At 56.4% G+C, this 18848-nt stretch overlaps 2 protein-coding genes across 3 annotated transcripts in view; both read right to left on the reverse strand.

Annotated features, from left to right (window-relative positions):
- Nucleotides 1–1019: 1019 nt before the first annotated feature.
- ARHGDIA (Rho GDP dissociation inhibitor alpha) lies at nucleotides 1020–5017 on the reverse strand. 2 transcript variants are annotated; one of them, XM_019661808.1, is made up of 6 exons: nucleotides 4911–5017; nucleotides 3244–3460; nucleotides 3024–3107; nucleotides 2701–2777; nucleotides 2547–2610; nucleotides 1020–2407 (listed from the first exon to the last, which is right to left on the reverse strand). In XM_019661808.1, exons 2-6 carry the CDS (start codon nucleotides 3431–3433, stop codon nucleotides 2208–2210), a joined length of 615 nt encoding a protein of 204 aa, XP_019517353.1. In that variant the 5' UTR covers nucleotides 3434–3460; nucleotides 4911–5017; the 3' UTR covers nucleotides 1020–2207. The 2 variants fall into 2 exon arrangements, with proteins under 2 accessions (XP_019517353.1, XP_019517354.1); XM_019661809.1 differs by lacking the exon at nucleotides 4911–5017 and adding an exon at nucleotides 4272–4804.
- Nucleotides 5018–15599: 10582 nt separating this feature from the next.
- The window catches only part of ALYREF (Aly/REF export factor), a 3765-nt gene continuing 516 nt past the window's right edge, over nucleotides 15600–18848 (reverse strand). The window contains exons 2-6 of the mRNA XM_019661854.1: nucleotides 18434–18609; nucleotides 16895–17042; nucleotides 16264–16327; nucleotides 15993–16164; nucleotides 15600–15899 (exon numbers count right to left, since the gene is read on the reverse strand). Coding sequence (XP_019517399.1) covers nucleotides 15885–15899; nucleotides 15993–16164; nucleotides 16264–16327; nucleotides 16895–17042; nucleotides 18434–18609 — 575 coding nt within the window. The 3' untranslated portion in view covers nucleotides 15600–15884. The remainder of the gene's footprint in view (nucleotides 15900–15992; nucleotides 16165–16263; nucleotides 16328–16894; nucleotides 17043–18433; nucleotides 18610–18848) is intronic.

Genomic DNA, 18848 nt, shown 5'->3' on the forward strand with positions numbered 1-18848 from the left:
TGCGCCAGTGCAACGGGGACTGGGAGCCCAGGCTGCTTCCCAGGCCCTCTTGGATCTGGGTCTGGGCCATTGTCCTGTTATCCAACACAGGGCCCAGCCTCCAGGATCCCCCCGAGGTCCCGGTAGGGAGGATTGAGGGGGTGACCAGCCCTGTGGGAGCTGTCTTGACACGGGCAAATGGTCACTGACCTGGGGTCAAGAGGGCATCTCCTGGTCCGCCCCAGCTGGCAGGGCACACCCTGTGGATAAGCACTGGGCACAGTAGCAGGCCTCCACTGATAGTCCAGGGAGGGTTCTTGCCCCCAATGCCTAAATGACACATAGCCACTTTAAGGGGCTCAGACCACAGAGGACAGGTTTCAAAACCCGTCAGTCCAGAAAAAGGGGTTTCTGGAACAGACTTTCTGGAGGTTGGACTGCAGGGCTGGGGAGGGGGCGTATTTACTGGGTGCTTTGGGGGTGGTGCCGAGAGGAAGCAGTGCTCTCACCCTATCGTCCTCTACAGTCAAGTGCACCTGGTCCCTGGCTGCCCTTGAGGGCTCCTCTGGACTCGCACACCTCCCCTCTGCCCCACCTTGCTGGTTCCACCTTTGGACCACTGGCCCTGCTGGATACTGGGGCTTGGCCTGCCTTCCACACTACCCTCTCCATTGGCCCAGCCTCAGGCTCACCCAGCACCCCATGGACCCACAGCCTGGGGTCGTCGTCCCTTTGGTTCCCACGTAATGCCTCTGGCGAAGCTCAAGGTTCCCCGTCTTTGGAGTTGGGGCGTTTCCTTGAGGCTGGACAGTGGCCACATGGGGACAGAGCAGGCAGACACCAGGGGGCGCACTGCAGACAGATGGACACCAATGGGAGGCCCTTTGGGAAGTCCCAGGTCTGCACAGGGCAGCACTGGCCACACAGGCTGGGCGAGGGTTTTAAATCCATTCAGCAGTTGCAGGACTATGGACCCTGGGGGCAGCCAAGGAATGGACCCTGCCCGCCTCCCCCACTGAGATAAGCAGCAGACGCCCCAGCTCCTTCAGGGAAGTTTATTTCCTGGTCAGAAAAGGAGAAGCAGGGACAGGTTCCTGTGTGGTCCAGCCCGGGCCTGACCAGGGAGGGGAAGGGAGGGGAGGGGAGGCACAGGGGACGGCTCCGACTGTGCACGCTTGGTCCCACGGTTGTCCTGGCTGGGTCCAGGGAGGGCCTGCCGGGGATGGTGGCACCAAGCCTGAGGGCAGAGGCAGCAGGCCAGCGGGCCCAGAGGACGGCACATGTGGAGGCAATAAATACTGACAGGCCAGGTATGCCACTCCAGGCTGGCAGGCCCAGGTGGGACGGAGTAAGGCTCGGCCACTGGCTTTGTCTGCCGAGGGCTCTCTGTTGGGGCCGTGGGCTCTGGGTTTGGGTGCTGCCAGCTGGGACAGACAAGGCAGAGGCGTGAGGACTCCCAGCCTCCCAGATGGGACTGGAGGGGACTTGAGTTTTGGCAATTTGGCTTTCCCCAAGCCCCTGGAGCTGTCCCCACAGCCCTGGCTGGGGAAGGGGGGAGGAGGCTGGCCAGGCCCCAGCAGGCCGGGGAGCAGCAGCAGCGTCCCACTGCCCTGGGCCCCGGGGACTGCGGGTGGGGCGGGGACTGGGGAGACCACATGCTCATGCAGACACAGGGTCAGAGGTTAGTGACGGCCCCAGAACACACGTTCCGCATGTTAAGGCATCATGGTTAGACAGTGACAGCGACGGATGAACTGATCAGGGAGAAGTGACAGCTGGAGGATGACCTGCTCCTAAGCCCTGCATCGTGCACCCCACCCCCACCCCAAAGGGGGAGATGAGGAGAGTCACGGCAACTGAAAAGGCCCTGGGGTACCTGAGCACCCCATGACACCCCATTCAATGCCCCACTCCCTTGGAAAAGCCAGAGCTTCAGGTCAGCTTGGAGCAGGGGGAACCTGGAAGGACCAAGGGGGAGGCAGAGGCCTGGGCTGCAGCCTCCCTCCCCCACAGCACAGGCTGAAGCAGCAACAACACTAGATCACCAGGAGGCTGGGGCCTGCAGGCTGGGGAGGGCTGGGCTGGCCAGGAGGCAAAACCAGGGGAAAGATGGCAGCGTGGGCAGGGGCCCTGTCAGCACTTTGGTATGGGGTTGGGTGGGGGGGTCGGGTGGGGGTGGGGCGCGTACATCCCTCCGTCCATCGCCCTGCCCGCCTCCCAGGCTGGGCTCAGTCCTTCCACTCCTTTTTGATGGTGAGGTTCCACTCCCAGGACAGGTGGTCAGTTTTGTCGTCGTCTGTGAAGCGGGACTTGATGTTGTAGCTGCCACGAGCCAGCATGCCTTTGGGCGCCTCCTCCATGGGAGTCAGGAACTCGTACTCCTCCGCCCGGGGCCCGTAGCTGCCCACCATGTAGTCGGTCTTGTCAACTGCAGAGCAGGGGAGGCGGCAGTCAGGGAGCAGAGCTGCTAAGGGCCCACACTGCCTTTCCTCTCTCCCTCCAGATCCTGGACCCCTGGGCGGCCACCTCCCTCGTGGGGGCGGGGCCTGGCACCCATCCTCACTCACTCTTGACGCCTTTCCGGTATGTGTGCTGGATATACTTCATGCCAGACACAATCTCTCGGTTCACCTGCAGGGAGGGACCCCGAGCAGAGCTCAGCTTCAGCCAGGCTCTCCAGCCCCGGCCCCTCCCAGTGCCTCCCGGGGCCCCACTCCTTACCCGGAAGGAGATCTTTATCCGGTACTCCACACCCTCTTTCAGCACAAATGACTGCTTCTTGAAGCTCTCCAGATCGCCTGTGTTCAGAAGGACATTGAACTAAGAGGCTCAGCCAGGGGAAGCCACGCACCTGGGCAACCCCATCTGTGACTGCCCCCCCACCCCCCGCCCCCCAGGTCCCTCCACAGCCAGAGCCTTGACCTCTTGGCTGCCCTTCCTGTGCTCCCCACGAGAGGGCGCTGGCTCTCCAGAAAACTATTTTTACGGGACACAGGGTGTCAAACACAGCCTCAGCCAGGGGCCTCAGAGGTGCCCACACTCACCTGTCAGGTCCAGCTCCAAGGGGCCTGGGGCAGTGCTGCACACCAGGGTCAGGCGGGTCACAACCACGTTGGGGACATTGGGGTCTGTGGAGTGACAGCAGGTTACAGGTGCACCCCTTGGCGTCTCCCCTCAAGCACACAACTTGCTGCCTGGGGTGGGGAGCAGCACCGGGAGCTCAGAGGAGTCCCGGTGTCCCGTCCGGGCGGCCCGCCCACTCACCAGCCGAGACGGCCACACGGCCCAGCAGGGCCTCCTTGTACTTGCGCAGGCTCTCGTCGTCCTTGTCCAGCTCCTGGATCTCCTGGATGCTCTTCTGGGCCGGGGGCTTGTAGTTGACCGAGTGCTCGTCTTCCTCGTTCTCGGCCGCAATCTGCGCCAGCTGCTCGGCTGTGGGCTCCTGCTCCGCCATACTCACCTCTAGCTGGGTCCGGGACACCTGCGAGCGGGGCAGGTTGTGGCAGACTGGAGGGGCCCAGGATCTCTCCCTCCTGCTCCTTAGCAGCAGGGGGACTGTGGTGAAGGGGTCTTTGCAGGTAGCCAGACCCTATAGCTGCACCCAAGGGGAGGTGCACCTTCTGGAATGGGAGAGCAGCTGCAGCCAGACCTTTGCAAAGGGCCTAGACACAGGTTCCTGAGGCCCAGACGGCCCACACTAACGTGCCCTGCCCATCTCAGGAGACTAGGCACCCCCAGAAAGTGGCAGCAACCCCAGACTAGACTGGCAGGACCCCAACTGAATCACCTGAAGTTCTGCTGGTCTTTCTGAGGTGCCCAGGTCCTCACCCTGAGGTACCCCTCCTGCTGGGTCAGGGAGCTGCTCTGACCAGGGGTGCCCCTTGGCACTGTCCTGGCCAGAAAGCAAGACCTCCATGCACGACACAGGTCAGTTCTGCCTCACCATGCAAACACAGGGCTCTCCTAGAGCTCAGATAACGGGCCCAGCCTGAATCCCACAGGTAGGTCCCAAAAGCACACGGGGAACTCTTAAGTGTTTGCCCACATTCTCGCCCGCTGTGAGAATTTGTGATACAGAATTGAGATCTGCTGCAGCTCCTGGTCATTCTCAGGATCCTCTTTCTGGACCCTGGTCTAGGAGAGCCTGGAGCAGCACTGTTTGAACAGAAGTAGAGCCGTGCAGAAGGCTCAAGATCCCCACTGCACCCCCTAGAATACCCTGGGTGTATCTGAAACCCACGCAGACCCGTCCCGTTGTGTGGGAGGTGGAAAAGGCCCAGCTGACCCCAGACCTCAAGTTGCCACGGGAAGGTAAACAGCGTCTTCCCCCAGGCCCAGCCTGGCAGCCGGGATCTGCCCGAGTACCAGATCCCACAAAGAGCCGCTTGGGCACTCCGAGCGGGGTGGGGCCGCCAGCTCTTCCAGGCCTCCCAGGCGCTTCCCCTGGAATTCCTCTAGAAAGCTCACGCCCTAACGCCAGCAAGTGCGGACGCAGGCGACAGGATCCTCCAAGCGCGATGCCGCCGCCTGCACTTCCGCAGGGCCCCGCAATCTGGCCAGGCGTGGGTGCGGCGGGGCGGGGTGGGGTGGGGAGCTCGGGGACGCACAGGGGCCGGGCGCGCCTTCCCCAGGGGAGGGGCGTCAGGCCTGGTGCACACTGGCGCGCACCACCGAGGAAGAGGCGCCGCCGGGCACGAACGGCGGCCACAAAGGAGGCCTGCACCGGCCCAAGACCCGGGCCCGCGCCCCCCGCCCGCACGTGGACGCTCCTGCGACCGGGGACCCGCCCTGCGCCCCGGCCACCGCCCGCTGTCACCGCTGCCCCCGCCCCGCGCAGATCCCCCCAGCGGGAGGGGCGGACAAAGGCTCGGCCCCCGCCCCCTCCCACCCAGCGCGCCTCCGCCGCCTCCGCCGCCGCCCCTGGCGCTCACCGGAGGCTCGACCGCGCCGCGCTCACGCTCCCTCCCGCACGAAATGACGAACGTCGGCGCCCCGCCCGCGCGCGCCCTGCCGGCCACTTCCGGGGTCACGCGATTTCCGCTCAAGGCGGGCGGGCGGGCGGATGGCGCATGCGCGGGCGCGGGGTCTGCCGGGAGCGCGCGGCCGCCATCTTGCAGGGTTGACCTCATGGGCACGTTCCCCGTGGGCGGCTCTCGAGGCAGGTTCGCTTGCGAAGGCTGGTTTGGTTGATGCTTCTACGCCCTTTGCTGCGGGCGTTTTTCAGCCCCAGGCGTTCCCACGGCTCAGCCCGCGAACTCAGACCGGGACGGGGCAGTGTCACCGTTTTGCGTGCGCCCCACCTGGACGTCATGCGTTTCTGCCGCCGTCTGTAACGCGCAGGGGCTTTTCCCTCTGCAAGCGCGCAGCCCACATCGGGGCCCAGCGAGCCTTGCTCTCGCAGCCAGCGCTGGCCTGGTCTCAGCCCTGTGGCCACATGTCCTGCCCCGTACACCGGAGGCCAGCACAGGTCAGCGGCGGCTGCTCTTGCAAGTGAGCCTTCCCATCGGCCCTCTTGCCATTGCTTCACCCTCCTGGAAGTTAACACTGGATGTTCCATTGAGTTCACACTAACCACGCAGGACGCTCTGTGGATTACCCCTGTCCTGTCCAAGCCCCCCGGGGGTGGGGATCTCCTGGTATCTTTTGTGCACCCAGCACACACAGGAGGTTTTGGCTAGAAATAAATGGTGAAGATTGATTCACCTGGCCAAGGGTTTGCAAACCGGAAACAACCTGGCAATACCCAGAGTGTTCAGAAGAAGAAAAAAGAAAAGCTAAGAGTTCTTATAAGAAAAAGCAGACTATTGTGAAGAATCGGTCCAGCATTCTAGCTGCTGGGTTGGCCTGAGATGATGTCAGTCAGGTGGTCTGGACCGGTGAACGTTTTTTTTCCAAGTCCTTCAGAAGGCTAACTGTAGGATTTATATGTATTTCCAGGCATCCATGCACAACTGGAAAGTTCAAAAGCTTAAGTCCTCAGGCTGGTTAAATAAAACCCACTCCTCACGCTCAGCTCATTTGGACTGAACCCATTTTGTCAGCTTGACTATAGAAACTCCATTTTGAGTCAGCATAGCTACCCTGACTTCACCTTTTTTTCACCTATTCCTCACTTTGCAGCCTGCCCAAGGTTGTGCACGTGACCCGCTGCCCTGCTGTCTCCTGCGATGAACCAGGCTCAATGTCCAGGGCACAGGGCACACTCAGGCACAGCACTGCTCTCCTGGAGAGGGGTCTGGCCACTGTCCTGTGACGGAATGTTCTCCTCCATACTGAATTAGTATTTTTGGGCCCAGCACACCTGGCTACCTGTGAGCACCACTTCAGGGGACCTGGTCACTGAGGAACTCGTTGCCCCTCATGACTTTGGAAGCTGCTGGCACAGATCACACTGTTACTTCAGTCTGCTCTTTACTGCAAACCCCGGTGTCTCCATGTGTGTGCTCTAGTTGTGTAGATTTCAGACCTCTGCCCTCACACCAAACATTCTTTAGCTCCAGGAGGGTCCTTATAAAATGTGGCCTGAAAAAAATTTTTAAAATGTGGCCTGTTTGGGGGCCAGCCGAGTGGCTCAGTTGGTTAAGAGTTGGCTTAAGAGCACCAGCTCTGAGCAATAGGGCTGCTGGCTCGATTCCCGCATGGGCCGGTGACGCTGCGTCCGAGCTGAGCTACTGCTGAGCTGCCAACAGGTGGCAGATTGGCTCAGCTGGCGAGAGCACGTGCTCCTAACAACAAGATTGCCTGTTCGATGGTGGGTTACGCCCGCCCGCAACTAAGACTGAACACGGCACCTTGAGCTGAGCGGCCACGAACTGCCTACTGGCGGCTGCCGGCTGGACTCGGAGCTGAGCTAGCTGTGCCCTTCACAACTAGGATTGAAGAACAACAACTTGGCTGGTCCCCTCCCCCAATTCCCCAATTAAAAAAAAAAATGTGGCCTGTTTGGCAGAGCCCGCAGTGCCCAAAACCATGCCCGGCACTCCTCCCTGTGGGGTCTGAACCCCTAAATGCCCCACCTGGGGGGTGCGCCTCCCCACCTTCACCCCGGCACTTGTAAAATTGTAATCACGTGACAGTGGACTCATGCCACTTTTAATGATGGTTAAACTCCACAGAGGAAGGACCCTTCTGTCTGGTCTACACTGCCTGACAGGGAACCCAGGCTGACAAAAGTCATCACACACACACACACTCTTGCACTGTGCACGGCAGGCATTTGGGGCAACAGAACAATGCAAAATACTAACCTCAGTATGTTTTGGAAATATCTATCTCCCTTTTTGAGGTGCATTTGCAACTTTTCTGTAACTAAGAATTGCACTGTCAACTTTAAGTGCAGAAAGTTTGGCCAAAAGCAGAGCATCCTAATCGGTGTTCAGTGTGTTGCTTCTGAGGCACCTTACAGAGGACTGTCCCACTGCACTGTCACTTGAGTCACGGCTCGAGGACAAGTCTGCTTTCATTTGACCCAAGTACCTTTAACAAACAAACAAAAACCCTGGGCCAGCTGAGTGGTGCAGTAAACCAACAAGAGTTGGCTTCGGAGCATCAGCTCTGAGCAGCAGGGCTGCCGGTTTGGTTCCCACATGGGCCAGTGACACTGCGCCTTCTACAGCTAAGATGGTGAACAACAGCTCGACCTGGAGCTGGGCTGTCGTGAGTGGCCAGCGATGGTGTAGGCTGCAGTGAGGCTGCAGTGGACTGCCGTGAGCTATGGTGAGTGGCTGGCAGCCAGCGTGAGCGGCTGGCAGCCAGTGAGAGCTGCCGTGAGCCGCTGTGAGCAGCCATCCAATGGCCAGCAACTGACGGCCTCACCCGGGAAGAGCGCAATGATGGTGCCAACTTGGGCCAGTGAAACGACATCCTCCACAACGAGACTGAAGAACCAAAGGACAGCAACTTGTCTGTTCCCCTTCCCAGATTCCCCAACACTGTTCTCCTCCCCCCAATTCCCCAATAAAATCTTAAAAAACCAAACAAACAAAAAACCCAAACTTTATTATAGAAAATTCCAAACATAGGGTATTAATAGTCTCTTGTTGTATAAAAATGTACTCTGGAATTTAGCAGCTCGGAACAACCAACATTTATTATTTCCCATGGTTTCTGAGGATCGGGAAGCAGCTTAGTGGCATGGTTCATGGTTCTGGCTCTGGGTCTCTCATGAGGCTGTGGTCAAACTGTTGACCAGGGCTATGGTCTCCGTTCTGCTGGAATTCCAAGTTCATGCACGCGCTTGGGGCATCAGTTCCTCGCTGGCTGATGGCCTGAGGGTTTAGTTCCCTGCCACTATAACTCCTGGTTTCTCCACAGAGCTGATCACACAGGGCAGGTGGCTTCCTCCAAGTGAGGCCTCAGAGACAGACAGATGGGCAGGCAGAGACAGACAGAACAGAGAAGGGGAACAGCAAGCACTCAGATGAAGCCACAGTGTCTCTTACAACGTAATCTCAGAAGTGTCACGCCATCACTCTGCCCTACTGTACCAGCCACACAGATCTATCCTGGTCCAGTGGAGGACGGGACTGCAGGGTGTGAGGTGGACCAGGAGGTGGCCCACCCGCACACCAAAGTAGAAAGCATGGTGTCACAAACCCTCATGGACCTTCCACGTGGCTTCAGTGGCTTTCCACTGGTAGCCAGTCCCATGTCACCTGTCCCTCCTCCACACACACAGTAAACTTGAAGCAAATCTCACATGTCCTTTCCACAATACGGATTTCAGCATGTGTTTATTTCTAAGGAAAAGGATCCTTTTTTCGGGTAAACGAGCCACACCCGTCCAGGTATCCTCCACTATGTGACTAACACTCCACATGCAGGGGCTCAGAGCAGGGTCCCTGCTCTCTCTTGTTCTATGGGCCCAGTAAGCTCAGCCAGGCCTGTCCACCGAGGACCGCCCACAGGACTGCCCCTACTTCAGAAGCCAGCCACAAGTTGGGTGCCCAGGCTACCCACATTTTTGCCAGCAGATTATAAATTTGAGGGTCTCCACGATCCCTCAGGTTCAAAAATGCGCTAGAAGAACTCACAGAACGCAGAAAAGCTCTTTACCTATGATCACTGATTTATTATAAAGGACACAACTCAGGACCAGCCAGATGCAAGAAATGCACAGGGTAGGGGTGTGTGTGTGTGGGGGGGGGTTGTCTCCGGAGCCCTCCACCCTCCCGGCACCTACCACTCTTCACCACCTGGAACCTCTTCAAACCCCGTTGTTTAGGGCAGGGGTTCTCAACCTGTGGGTCGCGACCCCTTTGGGGGTCGAATGCCCCTTTCACAGGGGTCGCCGGGTACTCATATGTGGGCGTATCTGCATGTGGGCCTGGAGACGGCTAGAGGAGCAGTGTCTCGGTTCCTAAGACCATCGAAAATATGTGTTTTCCGATGGTCTTAGGAGACCCCTGTGGAAGGTTGAGAACCTCTGGTTTAGGGGCTTTTATGGAGGCTTCATTAAAAGGTAAGACTGATGAAATCATTGGTGATTAACTCAACCTCCTGCCCTCTCCCCTCCCAGAGGTCAGGGGACCGGGCTGAGAGTGCCAACCCTTTAATGATGCCTAGTCTTCCTGGTGACCAGCAGCCATCCTGACACACCACCCAGGGGCCCACCCCGAGTCATCATCTCATTACCGTAAACTACAGTGTGGTTGAAAGGGACTGGTTACCAATAACAAAAGCCAATCCTGTCAGGACATTCTGAGAGCTGGGGCTGTGGGCTAGGAAGGGGGACAAAGGCCCAATCTACCTTGATTGTGCCATAGTCAGTTTTCTGTGCTTGAGCCCTTAGGTGCGGAGGAAACCGGGACACCTGTGGTTGAGACTTCCCCATGGTGGCACTTCTGAATTTGCCTGTCTCCGCCCTGCCAGTGTGCGGTCCTTCATCTCAGGCTGGACGAGCCCCAGGTCAATTTTCAGAGGTGCCCTCAGCCCCGGATGGCAGGCTGGCCCGCCATGTCCCACTCAGCACTATTCTCAGCAGGCGTGTTTCACTAGGCCTCGCAAAGTGGTGATTTCCTAATATGCCAGCATTGCTTAGCTGGAATTTTTAAAAACCTCTAGTTATTAGTGATTTAATCCCTTCAAAATTCAGTTTGTATAGAAAAAAAACAACAACAGATTACATGTTTGCTCTTTTTATTTGCCCATTTTCAGAATGAATTAGTTAGTGCCCAAGGAGCCCCCACCCTCAATGAGGACAAATAAAGGTTGTCTCTTAAATCATTAATGGTAGGTAACATGAGTGTCGTGTGTATGATGGATTTGTACATCTAAGAAACTGGTATGCTCACATTAATTTTTACATGTAGATATTAATTTACAATTAATGAATGTGCTAAAACATTTTATAATTTTTTCTACAACCCGCATACGTAACATAAAAACTAACTGTCCTAGTTTAGGCTAAATGATCAAAGACAAGTTGATGTATTTAAAATTAATGAGATTACCTCCTGGTACTTTCATGGTTTTATTTTTACATTAAAACCTTTAATGATGTATCTTTATTGCCAATTTCTCCCAAATAGTCAGTTGATCCCAGGATGACTCATTAATAATAACAGCTAATTAATGTAAATCACATAAACATTTATGAAAATTACACAACCATATATAACTCCATAACAACTAATATATGCAAATTACAAAACAATAAAAATAACAGCAGCAGGATGGCTCAGCTCTAAAACAAACAAACAAAAAACAACAACAACAAAAAAAAACCCCCAGCAGGGTATGTTGGGGAAGCTGCAATGGAATACAAATGGTAAGGATGAACTAAGTATAGTACAAATGACACAAATCACAGTGAAAAGGGTGGAAGAGGAGAAAGGGACGCACACTTTGGGCACCAGTGTGATGACCCTGGGACTCCACCGCCCAGCACAGAAGTAACTGAACCCAGTGCTGTGCCCTGGCTGGTAGAGGTCTCCGCAGGGGTGTCAGCGGTTCTGAGACTAGGTGAGGTGGACACCTAAACAATTGCGACATATCGGCAAACATCATGTAGGTGATGAGAGCAGTGAGGACACTGCCAGGGAAAGAAGTTACAAATAAGGGGAGGCGAGAATGACTGGGCTGTGGGCTTGGCGTCAGACCGCAGTGAACTCATGGTTTTTCACGTGTCTCTCCAGCCTGAGAGGTACAGAAATGAACGTAGATGTGTGTACACATGCGCTAGTGTGTGCATTTTCTAGCTCTGTCCCAGGGGGCCCGGTGACAGGGAGCACACCCAGCACCCGGATCTTGGTGGCTAAACACCAGCTCCGTAAAAGGAGCTGGGGAGTAGGTAAGCCTGGAGCCTCTCCCGGCACCAGAAAGTCAGGAAGTGCTTTAAAAAGGACATGGCATGTCACAAGGGCACAGGAGGGACCCTCAAAGCTCCCAACGGCCAAAGCTAAAACAGTCTGAGCAACAAAATCAGGTACCCGATTCTGACTCATAGAATCCAATAGCCACGAGTCCATACAGACATAACTGGCTGGATAAGTGGCGGGCAAAGGACTGCACTTTCCGAGAATTCTAATTACTGTTGAAGGACTGAGGGAAGTGTGAACACTCACCACGGAATCCACAATAATGAACTACCACAGGATGCTAAAGCTCGCCAGCAGAACAGGTCTTCACTTCGTCTCCAGGTCTCTCCCCCAAAACATTATGGGTTATGCAGGGGAGAACAGTAACTTTACTGAGATAAGTGAGGCCATGGCCAGTCAATACATAACCCTGGTGTAATCATAAAGCGAGACAATTCTCAATGGGGTTGACCTTCAGAAGTGCCAAGGTCATGAGACACTGAAAGGCTAAAGCACTGCCAGCTTAGGTTAGGTCCACGGGAGGGACCAGGCTTTCCTTTTCCAGGTAGGCTAGGTAAGCACTCAGCACAGGCGATGGGGACAGTTGGCCAACCCTGCATAAGGCAGGACAGTGGTATGGCATCAGTGTTTGTGTCTGATTAGGCAAGACGCTGTCCTTGTTTTTACAAACACATCGGAAGGGTTTAGGGGTAAAGTAGCATCTTGCTCTAATTACTCTCAATCCATTCAGAAAAAAATAGAATAAAAAAGATCTGGTGGGATGTTAACACCCGGGGAGTCGGCCAAGGAGCGTGCCAGAATTCTGTGTACTGGTTTCTTCTATAAATCTGAATATCAAAACGACAAATGACACTTGACACTTAGTTAAATAAATAGGCAGACTGTAATAGAAATAAGGGAAGATGCTAGCTGTATCAATTTCAGAAAGATCTTCAAATTTTTTAGTGTACTTCTAAAAAATTTAAATAATCCAAAGCAATCTGAAGGGAGGTGAGGTGTGATTTTTTTGTTAATACAGACAAGAAGCAGCAAGGGCGTGGAGACATTGGAACCTTATGCACGCTACAGCCAGTGGGAATGTTAAGATGGGGCAGCTGCTGGGGTGGTCCTTCAAAACCCAAACTTCAAGGTGCCCTGGGACCCAGAGCACCAGCCATTACGCTCTGCTTTCAGAGAGCTGAAAACATGTTCACGTGAAAATGCGTGATGCTCACGGTGCATTGTTCTAATAGCCTGAAGTGGAGACAATCCATGTCCATGAACTGATAAGCGGATATACAAAATGTGACGTGTTCATCACAGAACATTCGGCAAGAAAAAGGACTGACTCATGCTAGAAAATGGATGAGTTTCAAAAACGTTACGCTAACTCACAAGCTGGACACAAAAGGTCACGTATCTTCCGGTTACATGTACATGAAGTGTCCAGGACAGCCAAATTCTGACACAGCAGGCAGCCTGGTGCGTGCCACAGGAGGTGGGGTCACCACCAGGGATTTGGTTTCTTCTTGGGGTGGAGATTCTGGAATTTGAACGTGGTGGTGGATGTGACAGTAAATACAGTAAAATCACTGAGTTGTACACTAAATGGGTGAACTTCACATCTCAACAACGTGCTCATTTTGAAAAACCTGTGGTAGCAAGGGTTTTGTCTGAACACTGCTGCGAAGGGATCCTGAGTGCCATCCGCCTTTTGTGTTGCTCAAATGTGCTGTTTTTCAACTTAAAAACTGGTTTTGTTCAACAAGCGCGTCACGTTCCATACACCATTGAAACAATACCATGCAAGCCCACACACTGTCTGCCTTTTGGCCACTGTCTGTGGATGTCACCGACGTGTCCCCGAACACCGGGCCCTGGCAGCCCTTCCTGAGGCCGCTGCGCCTCTCTGGCTGGTGCCCCACGGGGCTCCTTCATCATCTGCCCCTTTGCCAGGCCACTGGGGTCCTGGCATGTCCGAGCCAGTGTTCTCATCTCAGGGCCTTTGCACTTGCTGTTCTCTCTGCCAGTCAAACTTTCCCCCCAAATATCCACAGGCTCACGCCTCCAGCCCTCTGCCTCCTCAGCAGGGACCCTCCCCAGTCCTCACCACCCTGTTTTCTTCCATCTGACACCCTCCTTCCCCCCATCGACTGCTCATTCTATGAGGGCAGGGACTTTGTTTTGCTGCTGGCTATTTTCCCTGGCACCTGACATGGTGCCTGGCATGTAGCAGGCACTCGTTTGTCAGGCAAGTAAATAAACATCATTTGCTTTAAACTCTAAAGTGTAAAGATTACCTCACTATGCTCACGGGAGGAAACGGGAGACCTTGGCAGGACCCACGAGGGAGGGAGTATTTGACTACTTCTGCAGCCAGTGACAGAAAAGCAGTCTCCGTCCCCACGCTTGACTTCCTTCTACTGTACTTGTGAGATGGTCTTACAATTGCTGTTTCCCGTATCAGACTGTCAGCTCCCTGAGTGCAGAAATCCACACTGAGAGGTTGCAGTGCTGAACAGACACAGCTCATTACAGGATTTCAAAGGGCATTGGAGTTGCAGAGCATGTGCTCAGACCACAGCCGCCCCGCCTCCTGCGGTGATGGAGATGGGCCCTGCGACTTGGCATCTGAGCAAAGAACATGGAGAGAAACGGTGCTGACCAACACAGAAAAGCCTAGTGCCACCCTCCAGGGGCCCAGACGCCCAGCTCGCCTGGTGTTATGGGTGTCATCTCTGTACACTCGACAGCTTCCACCGTTTCCCTCTCAAAGCCGCCCCAGTGTGGACATTCCACTACGTGGTCCTCCAGGCCTGGGAGTACACGGACATTGTCTGTTTCACAAATTAGGAGGCTGAGGGTGTTGAAGAGCTTCCCCCAGGAGCCCAGGGACACCTGGCTCCACCCACCCCACAAGACTTGCTGGCCAAATCTCAGTGTTTTCCTACTCAGCCATCCCCTTCACCACTGGGTCCTCGTGACCGTCACCTCTCCCTCCTCCTGTCCCCTCCAACCTCCCTTGGGCCTCACCACTCACTTCCACTTCGCTAGTCTCCACATGCCAACAGTGGCAAATCAGGCTCTAGCTCCTGTGAGCTGGGCTCTACAGATACCCACCTGCCACCTATATCCAACATGGTGCGTGGCCCCTTCCCTTTTTTCTTCGCTCTTTCCACCAATGACATCCACCTACCCAGCCCCTCATACTGCCCGGCGAGCCCGAGTTCTGGCCGTCGCATCCGAGTAGCTGTGAGGTCCAGCACGACAGCCCCTGGCCTGGGCTGATCTAACCCCTCCATCAGATGCTCTTTAGGTTCTGGACAGTGGCGAGGAGGACCCAGCTCTTCTGTCAGCTCTCCCGGAGGCAGGCTCTCCACCTGGCCTGTGCCTGCTTAGCCCAAGGCCATCTCCTCAGGGATCTGACCTGTCGCATCTATCCCTCAGGCCACAGCAGCCAAAGCCAGGATCTGAGGGTCCCTTCGCCTGCTGGGCTGGGCCCCTCCAAGGGCTGAGATGAGTCATCTTATTCACCTTGGCCTTCAGTGCCTGGCATGGCACAGGCCACACAAGTGACAGCATTGGAACCGACAGAGGGTCTCCTGTTTTGTCATGCCCGTCCTGGGCGGCGAGGCCGTGCAACGTGCCGGAGCCAGAGGAGGACCGTTGGCTCTGGCTGGGCTGTAGGTAGAAGTGAGTGACCCCAGGCTCGCCCTCCAGAGAAGGTGGGAGACTGAAGAGACTTCAGGTGGGTCTCCACAACCGGCAGCCCACAGGGCTCTCAGCTCCTCCTAAACTGCACCCCACGTGAGGCCCTGGCCTGTGCAATTGTGCAGAGGGTGGTCCACATGGGCAGACGCGCCTACCAGACCCTCCAGCTCTCAGCCACAGCTTCCAAAGCGATCTCAGCACAAGGAAGCCAAGAGCACGCCTTCCGCCTGCTCCTTCCATGCCCATGGGAAGGCTGAGGGCGTAAGGCCGTATGCTGCCATCTGAGTGGCTGAAGCCAGGCTTCTGGGAACCCGAGAGCCAGAGGAAGGGTCGCCTGAACTCGGGTGAGCGGCAATACGAGGTGCCCCGCCCTTTACCTCACGGTGCAGTGAGCAGGCAGAGGGACTGTGTTCCGTGTCCCCTACCTGCCAGGTCAGAGGATTGGCGGGCAGACAGAGGCAGCCACCATCTCTGGAGCACTAACGCCAACCCCCGTGCCAGGATGCCAGGTGGGGATGGTCCCCACAGCCCTGAGGTCCCATGTGCCTGCCTCCTGCCTGGGACGACACCAAAGTTCTGGCCTACACAAGAACTCCAACAGGAGACGAATCGGACGGTTCCAGTTCTACACACACTTCTACTTTATTATGGCGAAGGTGAAAACGCCACCTTCTCCACAACAGCAACCAGTAAAATTTATCCCAAAAATAACTCAGTACAAAACAGGTCTGTTTCAGAATTTAAAAAAAAAAAGAAGAAGAAAAAAAAAACCTTTACATGAGTTTTAAATCCTATTTTAAAACGTAAGAGAGAAAACGCCATCGTTGGCCACCCCTCCTGCCAGGGAGCGAGGACGGGTCGCCTGGGCCCTGTCCTGTGCACGGCCTGCCGGGCTGTTTAACTGGTGTCCATCTGAAACAGAGGAACAGAGGTTCTCGCTTGAAAGGAGGTCCCAGGCCCCTCTCGGGTCTCAGTCGCCCCCACTCCGGCCCGTCTAGGACTTACTCTTGCGTTGTAAGCGTCCAGCTGGGCGTCCAACTCCTCTGCGGACAACTGCTGCTTTGAACTCCTGCCGGCGCCTCTGCCTCTGCCCCGGCTGCCTCCACGGGCGCCTCTCCGGGTGCCGCCACCAAAGCCTCCAGAACCACGGTTTCTAGTCATCCCGCCTCTGTTTACACTAGTGAGGGAAAGGAGACTCCTTCATACACATGCACAGGCCCGAAGGCTGAGCGATCACACCACAGGCCAACCCCAGCCCAGAGGCCCCAGAACTCACCTCTGTGCCGGTCTCCGTTGTGTGTCAATCTGTGACGTGACGAGCTGAATGTTCATGGGGCGGCCTGTGGCAAAGAATACGAGAGGGCACGCTCCAGTTAGAGACCTGACGCCCACCCAGGGCACCACGCCCAGGTCTCCATGCAGGCACTGGGAAGGGGCCGTGCATGTCTCGATCGCTCCCGACAAGAGACGGCGCCAACGACAACAACCCACCACCACCTCCTCGCTCCTCAGTCCAGCTTAGGAGGGTGCCTGGTCAGGTGTCCAGGCTGCTCATGGGTGGAACGGTGTGGGCACCCTGCCAGGAGGAGAGCTGGTACCTTTGTTTACGACTACAGCCCCGCACTCAGAGGTGTACTCTGGCGGCTGAGAAGGCTTCACAGGAGTGAGTCTTCCGGAAGGAGCTGAACGAGGGGAGGGATGTAGCTTGCTGGTGGGGGTTCACAAGAGGTTGGTCCACATGTGTGGGGCAGCATGAGAGGTGGCAGAGTGGGAGAGAGACAAAGGGGCGAGTGCAAAGTGTCCTCAGCCAGAGGGGAGAGCCATACTCCTGCATGGACCGGTGCCAGCCCCAACTCCACAAACCAGGCGTGGCCCCTCAGTCTTCTTGGGTCCAATCCCAAACGCACCATCCAGAGGAACGCCGTTGTACTGTTTCATAGCTTTCAGGGCGTCTGCCTTCCGTTCAAAGTGCACGTCGGCTGTTCCCAGACTGCGGCCGGAGCGGTCGTAGTGCACGGCCGCCTTCTTCAGAGTGCCAAATTCAGCAAAGAGTTCCTGGGAGTCGGAAACAGTGACTGTCAGCAGAGCTCTTTCCTTCTGCTGGCCCAGGGACAGTCCCTGGAAGCGTGAGCTACTTTGAGGGTATTTCCCTGGGGGCAGGGCAGTGGTAGTGGGAAATGGGGGCAAGGATGGGGCAGGCGGGACAGCCCCCTCCAGGAGCAGCTGGGCCTGAGGGCTCCTGCCAACTTGGGGACCTGACATCTGTACCACGATGCAGGTGAAGGACTGCAAAGCCCATCAGTGAAGGGCATGAGATGAGGTCACTATCTTCTTCAGCAAAGGAAAGTGTACAACACACCCAAGGACTGTGCCAACAAACAGCAAAGGCCAAGACCACAGCACAAGGGGCGCCGTCTGACATGTGGACCAACTCAAAGGGCCCCCTGACTGGGGAGCCCTGACCCAGCCCCTCCCCCAGGGCAGATTCTGGCTCACCTTTCCCTCTCCTCCTACTCAAGCCTGCCGCAAAGTCTGAAGTCAAGCGCTGCCATGGAAACTGCCCTGACCTCAGGCAGGCTGGGAGTTGGAGAGGGAACCCAGAGTGTGGGGCTACTCCGGCCGCAGGCACACAGCGGGAAGTGGAGTTCACCAAAAGCGGTTTCCAGTGGATGCCAGAAACCACCTTAAAAAAAGTGTTGAGACACTGTGAGTGCTCACCGGCCTTGCTCTGTCCTCCCACAGCTGGGCTCTGGGAAACTGAACCCAGGAAGGCCCAGAACCCTGACCCGGCCATCTCCAGGACTGACCCCCAAGATGTCGTCACTTAACCAGAAAACAGGTTTAAATGCTTTCGGGGTTCAATCAAAAAAGGGGGGGGGAGGGGGAGAGGCTTCAACCAAAGGTGGGTTGGAGAATCATGCTGCTAACAAGACCCGAGGGATGGTGGTGAGTGGAACGACACGTGTAAGACACGGGGCTCAAGGCCAACAGCCAGAAAGACACGCTGGCCTGCTTCTTGCTGTCAGTTCTACAGCGGGAGGTCTTCCTCCTCCAAACACATCATGAAAACGAGCACAGAGTAAAGCAAGCAAGCAGCCCAGCTCCATCAGGCACACAGGAACCACGCAAAACTGACCAGCCTTTTCCTGTGAGAATCTAAAAGCTCTGGCAGAGGACTTCGCTCACGGGACCGGCTTTAATAAGGGCGGCAGCTCCTCGCCCTGCGCTGGGGGCCTGTTTCCCAGCACGAACGGACCTGCTGGCTGCAGGTTCGGCTCTAGCACGAGCTCTGCTCTTCACGCTAACAGCCCTTTACGGCGGCCAGTGGCCAGCCCTCGGGAGCCCGGAGGGCTCAATGTGCGACGGCGGGCGGATTCGGGGCCGCATCCCAGACATGATCAGGTCCGCGAGCGAGAGCTGCTGACCGACAGGCTCCTGCCTCTCACCTGAATGTCAGCGTCCGACACTCCGAAATCCAGGTTGGACACCAGCAGTTTCCCACCGGTCTCCACGCCGGCACCACCCCCAAAGCCGCTGTCGAAAAGGTCATGTTGCCACTTGTCAGGAAGTTGCTTCGGCTGAAGGAGGAAAAAACACAACAGAAACCAGCCCGTGAGTCTCCCTCCAGGAGGAAAGTGCGGAAAGGGGCCTGATGCCCTCCGCTTCCCGCCTACGCCGGACCGCAGCCGACCCCGCCGGGGTCCCGCGTCCCGCAACTTCTCCAACTAACTTCCCGCCGCCGGTGCGGCCGCGGAAAACGTCCCTCGGGCCCCCGCCGCCATGAGGCTCGGCGGCCAGACAAAGACCGGGAGGGTGTCCGCCTCCCGGGCCCGGCCGGCGCGCGACCTCCCGCCCGGCCCA

The sequence above is a fragment of the Hipposideros armiger genome, unplaced genomic scaffold (assembly GCF_001890085.2).
Source record: "Hipposideros armiger isolate ML-2016 unplaced genomic scaffold, ASM189008v1 scaffold_362, whole genome shotgun sequence".
NCBI lineage: Eukaryota > Metazoa > Chordata > Mammalia > Chiroptera > Hipposideridae > Hipposideros > Hipposideros armiger.

Coding starts and splice junctions, on each gene's coding strand:
- ARHGDIA (XM_019661808.1), bottom strand. CDS start 3,433: ATGGCGGAGCAGGAGCCCACAGCCGAGCAGCTGGCGCAGATTGCGGCC. Junction 3,108..3,243: donor CCGTGTGGCCGTCTCGGCTG/GTGAGTGGGCGG, acceptor GTCACTCCACAG/ACCCCAATGTCCCCAACGTG. Junction 2,778..3,023: donor CTTGGAGCTGGACCTGACAG/GTGAGTGTGGGC, acceptor TTCTGAACACAG/GCGATCTGGAGAGCTTCAAG.